General features: G+C 37.4%; 1 protein-coding gene across 1 annotated transcript in view; it reads left to right on the top strand.

Annotated features, from left to right (window-relative positions):
* Nucleotides 1–9873, top strand: part of ZBTB11 (zinc finger and BTB domain containing 11) — a 40530-nt gene extending 30657 nt beyond the window's left edge. The window contains exons 4-11 of the mRNA XM_012652843.1: nucleotides 949–1781; nucleotides 2017–2193; nucleotides 3321–3566; nucleotides 5217–5361; nucleotides 6045–6162; nucleotides 8269–8427; nucleotides 8541–8716; nucleotides 9158–9873. Coding sequence (XP_012508297.1) covers nucleotides 949–1781; nucleotides 2017–2193; nucleotides 3321–3566; nucleotides 5217–5361; nucleotides 6045–6162; nucleotides 8269–8427; nucleotides 8541–8716; nucleotides 9158–9675 — 2372 coding nt within the window. The 3' untranslated portion in view covers nucleotides 9676–9873. The remainder of the gene's footprint in view (nucleotides 1–948; nucleotides 1782–2016; nucleotides 2194–3320; nucleotides 3567–5216; nucleotides 5362–6044; nucleotides 6163–8268; nucleotides 8428–8540; nucleotides 8717–9157) is intronic.
* Nucleotides 9874–10129: the final 256 nt, after the last annotated feature.

Here is a 10129-nt window from a genome sequence, read left to right as displayed (position 1 = left end):
CCTCGGCCTCCCAGAGAGCTAGGATTACAGGCATGAGCCACCACGCCTGGCCTAAACAAATTCTTAATCATACTGGGTATAGAGATAGAATTATCACTGTATAATCTCTTTTCTGATTTTTTTATCATGGGAATATTAATAAATAGCTTTTGAAAGTAAAGCACTGAGAACTTGGAAAAGAAACTGACCTTGTTTTCCCACATAAAATAAGAATGTAATAATATCTCGTGTATATAGTAATTATTTCATTCCTTAGATTTGGGATAAGCAACTATAGCCCAATAGGCTAATCCTTCCTTCCCTTTTTGTAAAGAAAGTTTTACTGGAACACAGCCACAGGCATTGGTGGACATCTGCTTTCCAGCTACAGTGGCAGAGCTGAGTAGTTGCAAGACACTTTATGGCCTGCATTATTTATTCTCTCTTTACAGAAAAATTTTGCCAACCTTTGTTTTAGATCTTGATTTTTTATTTTTAGTCATAGAACACTTTGTTCAATCTAATTTTTATAGGACTATTATTAAAAAATACAGCTACATTTACTAAAGTGAGGTTATATGGGACAGGTTGGCTGAACCCCTCCTACTCACCTGCCTCCCTCTTTTTTTTTACCCTCCATTCTCCAGCAGCTGTTTCTTGAGGGGAGTTTGAGGAACCCCCGGGGTTCTAAGGAGTACAGTTTGAAAATGGCTGCCTTACAACAACTCTTGAGGTAGTAAGTCTGATACTATTTTCTATATTAGGTATTGAGAGACTTGGCTCATAAAAGTGAGTTGGTCAAGGTTTAATAAGCAACCAGAACAGAAAGCAAATCCAGGGGTGATTAACTACAGAATAAATGGTCATGTTTGCCTTTGTATTATATTTTATATTGTCATAATTCTGTATTCTTATAAGATATTTCAGTGGTGATTGACTTTTTTGTCCCCATTTTCTTGTTTCACATAGGTTTTTGTAAGGCAAGCTTCCTTCCTTTACTAGAATTTGCCTATACTTCTGTGCTAAGTTTTGACTTCTGTAGCATGGCTGATGTAGCCATCTTAGCTCGTCATCTTTTCATGTCAGAAGTCTTAGAGATTTGTGAAAGTGTACATAAACTCATGGAAGAAAAGCAGCTAACGGTATATAAGAAGGGTGAAGTTCAAACAGTCGCATCTACCCAGGACTTACCAGTACATAATGGAGGTACAGCATTTCCTGTGGCTAGCAATGAGGGAACCACAGCAACTGTACCTCCTCAACTTGGGGGTTGTGAATTTGTACTACTGGTAAATGGAGATTTGCCAGCAACTGAGCAGAATGGAGAGCCAGAACGACAGCCTGAGCCCCAGATTTCTTCAGAGGCTGAAGCTGCTCTGTCATCTGCAGGATGTATAACTAATTCCCATCCTGAAATGGAGGCTGTTGATTTAATAGCAAAAAACAACCAGACAGAACTAGAAACTTCAAACAGCACTGTTTCTAATGTTCATCCTAAACTTTCAAAAGAGAATGTAATCAGTAGCTCTCCAAAGAACAGTGATATGGGAAATGATGTATCAGCTGAGAATATCAGTGCTGAAGACATTTCAAAACATGGGCAAAGCCTTGGCCAACCTTTAAAAGATGAGGAAAATCTAGTTGCACCTACAGCAAAGACAGACGTTGGCCCTGATGATGATTCTTACAGAAGCAGGCTTCGACAGCGTTCTGTTAATGAAGGAGGATATATCAAACTTCACAAAGGAATGGAGAAAAAGCTGCAGAAACGGAAAGCCATTCCCAAGTCAGCAGTTCAGCAGGTACGATGCAAAAAGGGTTGACCTTTGCAGTTTTAGCTTTAGATTGAAAGCATTCTATTAATGAACGTGTAGCTATGGTGAACATTATTTGGGAGGGGAGATGGATACAGCAACTTAATGTTTTAAATACCAATATTAATAAGATAATGTGAATTTTAACTATTTTATTAGACATGACTCAACCTTAAAAATCAAAATGAATGTATTTAGATTGTGTTTTTTATCCCTTAATTAGGTGGCCCAGAAGTTAGTTCAAAGAGGAAAAAAGAGGAAACAACCAAAAAGGGACACTAAAGAGAACACTGAAGAAGCGTCCCATAAATGTGGGGAATGTGGAATGGTTTTCCAGAGACGATATGCCCTTATAATGCACACACTGAAACATGAAAGAGCTAGGGATTATAAGTGTCCAGTAAGTATCTGGAAAGCTAGTCGAAGAAGGCTGTAACCTCATATAAATAGAATGCAACTTACTGCTTGGTTGTTGTCATGTCACTTGAACTCAAGACCATAGTAAAGGGAGATCAGGGATGAAGCTGTGTGTACCAAGCTTAGGGGACAATCCTGGCCAGATTGCAACAGGACATCATGCTTTGATGGAGATCTCAGATAAGGTGATGTGTTTTCAATCTCCTCTCAGAAGACAACTGGCGGAAGGGTTTGATGATGAATTAGTAGTAAATACAAAGAGAAATAAGTTAATAAAAACAAAAAGCAAGAAAGGAAAAAGAATCATAGTGTATCATATGGCCCAGCTGTAACAACATTTGTATCCTAGTAACATAAGCACTGAAACCTAACAAATGAAATTGATCTGATCAAAAATGTGACTATTTTGATAGGGTAATGGGAATTGTTTACATATGTACAGTGAGTACAGATGTGAAGGAGAGAATCAACTTCATTATGCATATTACTTAGAGTTACAAAGAGAGGCATCGAGAGGGTCAAAAAAAAGTTAACTCTAAAAGCAGAAGATGGTGGAGATGGTGAGCCAGGAGACCAGTTTTATTTATTGTTTCAAAAAATAGGTTTTGTAGATGATGAGCATATATTCCTTTGATTTTAAAAAGAACAAAAGCTTAAAATCCAAGGACCATTACAGTCTTACCTTTCTACTTTTTCCAACCCGTATTTCTGTTCCACCTAACAACTGTTATTACTTACGCTAATGATACTAATGATAGTATTATTCTTTGTGTCCTATTCCTTTAAGATACAATTCAAGCCCCAAACTTATTAATGATGCTTAATGATGCCTTTCCTCATTGCTCCGATTATCCCTCTTCTTATATATTTTATCTTTTTACATATAAATCCTGTGCTGTAGTTAGATTTTAAGCCTCTCCTAGAGTAAGGCCTTAATCTTACCCCTTCCGTTTCTATAATCTGGTACCTAGCATATTGTCTTTTACATAGTATGTGTTAATTGATTTATATAATTATAACAGAAATGGAAAATGGAAATGAGTCAAATTTCACTTAACATTTTGTAATGCAAATACATTTAGACAGAATTTTGTTTACTTTTTCTTTTAGTTGTGTAAAAAACAGTTTCAGTACAGCGCCTCCTTACGAGCACACCTTATTCGACATGCCAGAAAAGATGCCCCCAGTTCATCCTCATCCAATTCCACATCTAATGAGGCGTCAGGAACATCTTCTGAGAAGGGCAGAACCAAACGAGAATTTATATGTTCCATATGCGGAAGGACATTACCTAAATTATATTCTCTTCGGATACATATGTTAAAGCACACAGGTGTAAAGCCACATGCATGCCAGGTAAAGCCATAACATTTATTTTTGTTACTTAAAGAAGATTAGAACTTAACTATGGGAATGAGATTGGTGGATAGGCATTCTAGAGTCACCCTTATCTTCTAAGATACCAGAGAAATTTGACTTCTTTAGTTTGTTGCCTAGATCAAGGGTGATTTGCTGTTGTGTTTAGTTTGCTCTCTGAAGTTGTAATTTGAAAGGAATCTTTATTAAGTTGTTTTGAAACTTATTAGGGTCCAGAGGATGTACAGGGTAAGAATAACCAATTTATCATCCTAATCATTCCTTAACCTTCAGTAGGACCAACCAGGACTGGAAAGGAACCCATGGCTTAAATCTCCTTAGTCAGTAAAAGTCCTGTCTAAGCTATGTGTCCTTCTCTAGAGCTGAAGATTGAGGGTAGCTAAATGCTAAAATATGGCTCCTGGGTAAAGAATCCTGTCATTAGCCTGCTTTGGGCTGTTTAGAACAGTGAAAAATTTCTAGGAGCACCTGTAGCCTTACATATAAGCATGACTCACTATTTTTATTAAACAGTTTTAAAACCAGTGAGATTTTCAATATTTCTCCTTTTTCTATAGCTTTTTATTATATAATAATAGAATATATTGTAAGAGAAGGGGATGAACCCTCATATACCCTCAGCCAGCTTCAGTAGTTATCAGCTCTTGGTCAGATGTATTTTATGTATACTGTCACTACCTTACTTACACCCCAGTTACTTTGAAACCAAGTCCTAACCATCATTTTATTCATAAATTTAAATACGAGTATAAGTTCAGCCTCTGCTCTTCCAGTGTAGCACTACTCAAAATGCGTGGTCCATAAGATAAGTACAGAAATAGAGAGTAAGCATGTAGAACTTTCATAGCAATTTGATGTTGTCACTTTTTTTTTTTTTTAGACAGGGTCTCCCCATCACCCAGACTGGAATACAGTGGCATAATCATAGCTCACAGCAACCTCAGACTCCAGGGCTCAAGTGATACTCTTGCCTCAGCCTCCTCAGTAGCTGGGACTACAGGCACACTCAGCTAATTTTTATTTTTATAGACACAGGGTCTTGCTATTGCCCAAGCTGGTCTTGAACTCCTGGCCTCAAGCGATCCTCCCACGTTGGCCTCCCAAAGTACTAGGATTACAGACATGAGCCACCTTGCCTGGCCTTGTCACAACATTTTTATCATGTTTAACAAAAATTTTTCCCCAGAAGATTGGGGAAAGGAAAAAAAATTGGTTCTTCATCACAGTTTGAGAAGCACTGTTAGTGTAGCAGGTTAGTGTAGCAGGAAATAGTATATTGTTCTATATTAAGCTTCTATGTCTCTTTAAATATAAGGTGTACTGTTTACCAGTCTCAAGGATAGCACAAGGTTTCTTGGTTTATTTGTGCTATTTTGAGCTCTTCCAGTGATAACATGAATTTAAGAAAGATAGCAACAATATTTGTTAAGTACTGGATCAGAAGAGGATTTAGCTTGCTAACATCCTTGACATTTGTGGTTCAAACTGTCATGCTGTCGTTTTGTTTCTAATTTTAGTTAAATAACTAAATATTTATTTAAACTAGTTTCTCTGTCTTCATTCTTCAGAAACAGCATCTACCTGATCCCTTTTTGTTTTACTAAACTGAACACCCGTTTTCTGTCTTAGGTCTGTGGAAAGACTTTTATCTACAAGCATGGTCTAAAATTACATCAGAGTCTCCATCAATCACAAAAGCAGTTCCAGTGTGAACTATGTGTTAAGTCATTTGTTACTAAACGGAGTCTTCAAGAACATATGAGTATTCACACAGGTAATGAGAAATTTATATTGACATAGTTAGATTTTATATGCTATTAACTTATTACATTGATTATGCTGTAATTATATCAGAAATTGATATGCTGATATGTGTGTTCAGTTTTTTATTAATGAGACAGTATTTAAAGTTGCAAAGTTTTCTTAAATCTAGTTACAGCTGTGTTATTTGTGTAAAAATATTCATTGTTTTCCTCAGTATAGAAAAATGTGTATTTAATGATAAATCATGCATAATTTAGATCCAGGCATAAAGAAATGATCATGCTTTTAAAAAGTTGAGTGGTAGGCAGATGTAAATGTCAGTATGGTAGATGGTTTATACTTTTATTATTTTTTTGTCCACACATACTTATTTTCAGAGGCTTTAAAGCAGGAATATGGGAATGGTCAGTGAAGGGTATGTACCTGCTGTAGAACTTGTATTCATTTCTATTACTACTATAATCCATATGTTATATAAGCATATCACATTCTTTGCGTAGGAGCCTTTGCTAGTACTATAGTTGTTGAGAGGAAAATAGGTATTTTGACATGGTTTATTGTTACTCTTAGAAGATACCTGCTAAATGTTATAGCTTCTATAGTTCTTCGATAAAATAACTTCTGAAATATGAAATTAAAGCATTCTGTTAAAAGAAGACTGTTAGATTTGTGACATGGTTTTTGTTTTTACAGGGGAGTCCAAGTACCATTGCTCAGTTTGTGGAAAGTCTTTTCACAGGGGCTCTGGACTCAGCAAGCACTTCAAGAAACACCAGCCAAAGCCTGAGGTTCGAGGCTATCATTGCACCCAGTAAGTATTTAATATGTGAAGCATTCAAGTAATTTCATTATGTTCTTATTCAGTTTATTTGAAAGTTTTGAAAAGAAAGAAAATATTTGAAACTAACATTAAACAGTAATTTCAATTTAATCTTGATTTTAATCGGGTTTTTTTTTTGGCCTATGTTTTCCCATTTTTTTTTTTTTAAGAGTTTTGAGATATAAACCATATACCATACACAAATCACTCATTTAAAGTGATTTAAAAGGTTTTCCAAATGGTACTTACCTGGGAGTGGGGACTGTAGGAAAGAAAAGTCCTGGCCAGGCACAGTGGCTCACGCCTATAATCCCAGCCCTCTGGGAGGGCCGGGGAGGGAGTGGAATCGCTTGAGCTCAGGAGTTTGAGACCAGCCTGAGCAATAGCAAGACCCCATATATACTAAAATAGAAAAAATTAGCTGGGTATGGTGGTGCTTGTCTATAGTCCCAGCTACTTGGGAGGCTGAGACAGAAGGATCAGTTGAGCCCAGGAGTTTGAGGTTGCTGTGAGCTAGGCTGATGCCATGGCACTCTAGCCCTGGCAGCAGAGTTGAGACTCTCAAAAAAAAAAGAAGAAGAGTCCTACTGCCAGCCAGAGTTTCTTTCTCCCCCTTTTCATTTTCCAAAGCCTCTCAAAATCTTCTTTATAAGTGAGGTAAAATTCATATAACATAAAATTAATCATTTTTAAAATGTATAATTCAGGGGCTTTTAGTAAATTCACAGTATTGTACAAATATCACCACTAATGCCAGAATGCCTCTAATAGTCAGCCAGACAGTTTACAGCTCTGACTTAGCCTTCACTTCCTGTTTGTGCAGATTCAGGTCGGCTCGAAGTGAGAACTTGGGGCCTTTTCAGATCTTGAAGTCTGGGAGTCTGAGTAGATTAATGTAAACTGTGTTTAGATTCATTAGCATGTGATTTCTCTCAGGCTCTTATGGACAAGACAATGGCAGTGGTTTAAACTTAATATCCTCTCAAATCCCAAATTATCAGTCTTCTTTTCTGGTAGTTCCTATAAAAGCCTTGAGGTTCACTCTGATTACATTCAGTAAAGTCATTTGGTCATTCCTTGGTCAGTCACTGTGGCCAAAGGAATGCTGTGCTCTGATTGACTTAGGCCTACGTTGTTGCTTCATCCCTGCGGTCAGAGTAAAGCCTACCCTCCATACATAGAGAATGAGAGGGGTGAATGGGGTTGTAAAAAGGAGATTAGATGGGGGAGGGGAAGACACACAGATTTCCTCTGTAATAACCCTTAGGAACTATGCATGATTCTTTTGTTTGTTTGGGCTGGAGTACAGTGGCATGATTATAGCTCACTGCAACCTCAAGCTTCTGGGCTTAAGTGATCCTCCTGCATCATCCTCCTGAGTAGCTGGAACTACAGGTGCACGCCTCCACATCCAGCTAACTGTTTTAAAAAAATGTTTGTAGGCTGGGCGCGGTGGCTCACGCCTGTAATCCTAGCACTCTGGGAGGCCGAGGCGGGCTGATTGTTTGAGCTCAGGAGTTCGAGACCAGCCTGAGCAAGAGCGAGTAAAAATAGAAAGAAATTAATCGGACAACTAAAAATATATAGAAAAAATTAGCCAGGCATGGTGGCGCATGCCTGTAGTCCCAGGTACTTGGGAGGCTGAGGCAGAAGGATTGCTTGAGCCCAGGAATTTGAGGTTGCTGTGAGCTAGGCTGACACCACGGCACTCTAGCCCGGGCAAAAGAGTGAGACTCTGTCTCAAAAAAAAAAAAAAATGTTTGTAGAGATGGGGTCTCGCCATGTTGCCCAAGCTGGTTTTAAACTCCTAGCCTCAAACGATCCTCCTGCCTTGGCTTCCCAAAGTGCTGGTATTACAAGCATGAGCCTCCACACCCTGCCTATGCATAGCTCTCTTCAAAACATTTCTAGTGCTCTAAAGATAAAAGAACTTAAAACTCTGTAGCCTTGATGCAAGATTGGAATATTAGGGAATTCTTTTGTTTTAAATTGGAATCAATCTCGTGGAGTTCTAGGAACTTAAAAACATATTGAATTCTAGGAAACCTGTATTAAAGGAATAAGATGATCCAATTGGATAATTGAACTTTATTGCAGATGTGAAAAAAGTTTCTTTGAAGCTAGAGATCTTCGCCAACACATGAACAAACATCTCGGTGTGAAACCATTCCGGTGCCAATTTTGTGATAAGTGCTATAGTTGGAAGAAAGATTGGTATTCCCATGTGAAGTCTCATTCTGTCACTGAGCCTTATAGGTGGGTAAATTTGAGAAGAATTTGAACTTGAGATGTATATGTATTTTGATTGATTCTTATGACTGGCTCCTGGTGATTTGGAAAAAATAATTTGACCTTTCCCCCTATTTTAGGTGTAATATATGTGGTAAAGAATTTTATGAAAAAGCTTTGTTCAGAAGGCATGTAAAGAAAGCTACCCATGGGAAAAAAGGAAGAGCAAAGCAAAACCTGGAACGGGTATGTGAACAATGTGGAAGAAAGTTCACTCAGCTAAGAGAGTATAGAAGACACATGAACAACCATGAAGGTAAGTGTACTTAGTATTATATGTATCTAAATAGAACAGAAGCCAAACCAGTAGTGATTCTCCCTTTACCAGCCCTCTTACGTTACTTGGGAAGAAATTAATTTCATATTTCTATATCAACATCATTATACTAAACTAAATTGTTTGAAGCCTCTGTTTCATTACCCTAGGATTATAGGATTGCTGTGAAGAAATAATTGAAATTATGCATGGAAACTAAAATTTATCTCTCAGTAACTTCTGTCCATGGAAATGTCGTTAGATTATAGTTCAGAGTCTTATTTATTCTAAGGAAAACCATTAGGTTCAAAGTAAAAGATTGCCATAGTCGAGATAGAAAGATTTATGGGCTACTATATTTTTTAAAATTTTTAAAAATTGACAATTTAAATATATTTTTGTACTTGTACCTCACCACACGTGTACTTTTTTTTTTAATAGGAGTTAAGCCATTTGAGTGCTTAACATGTGGAGTAGCTTGGGCTGATGCCCGATCTCTAAAACGCCACGTCAGAACACATACTGGTGAACGGCCCTATGTCTGTCCTGTATGTAGCGAAGCCTATATAGATGCTCGAACACTCCGTAAACATATGACTAAATTTCACAGAGACTATGTGCCTTGCAAAATTATGCTGGAAAAAGATACCCTTCAGTTTCATAACCAAGGAACTCAAGTGGAGCATGCGGTTAGCATCTTAACAGCAGACATGCAGGATCAAGGAAGCAGTTGTCCTCAAGAGCTTGAGACTGTGGTAGTGACGGGAGAAACTATTGAAGCTCTCGAGGCTGTTGCAGCTACTGAAGAGTGCCCGTCGGTATCTACGCTTTCTGACCAAAGTATTATGCAAGTAGTTAATTATGTATTGGCACAACAGCAAGGACAGAAGCTATCTGAAGTTGCAGAAGCTATTCAAACTGTTGAAGTAGAAGTGGCACATATTTCAGAAGCAGAATGAATACAGTAATGAAGGTTAAGAGAAGTGACATCTCATGTACACTGAGCTCACAGAATATTTGTTTACAATACCATGTGACTGTCCACTGAGCATTTACATGTCAAGGCTCTGGACTGGTGATGTAACATTTCCAAACCTTTTGTCTGGCCAATGGGTTCTGTAGAAAAGTCCATTAACTGTAAAGAAATTGAAAACAAATACATTTGATGGCAGTGGCTTATCATGATAATACGTTTTATGAATTAATGTTTATAATGACTGTACTAAATTTAAGACTGTACAGTTTTCATTTGCATTTTTACATATCATATATTTTGATTTTAAAAGGCTGCACCAGTTGGCTTTTCTTCTGTTTTTTTCTCTAAATGTAGAGATTCTGTGATTTCATTTGCCCTGTTTATGGATTAAAAAAATTCTAATATAAAGCATTTCAGTACGATGCATAACTGTATTA

Source organism: Propithecus coquereli, unplaced genomic scaffold (genome assembly GCF_000956105.1).
Source record: "Propithecus coquereli isolate 6110/MARCELLA unplaced genomic scaffold, Pcoq_1.0 Scaffold40, whole genome shotgun sequence".
Taxonomy (NCBI): Eukaryota; Metazoa; Chordata; class Mammalia; order Primates; family Indriidae; genus Propithecus; species Propithecus coquereli.
The sequence above is the reverse complement of the archived record's forward strand: the minus strand, read 5'-3'. Positions and strand labels throughout refer to the sequence as shown.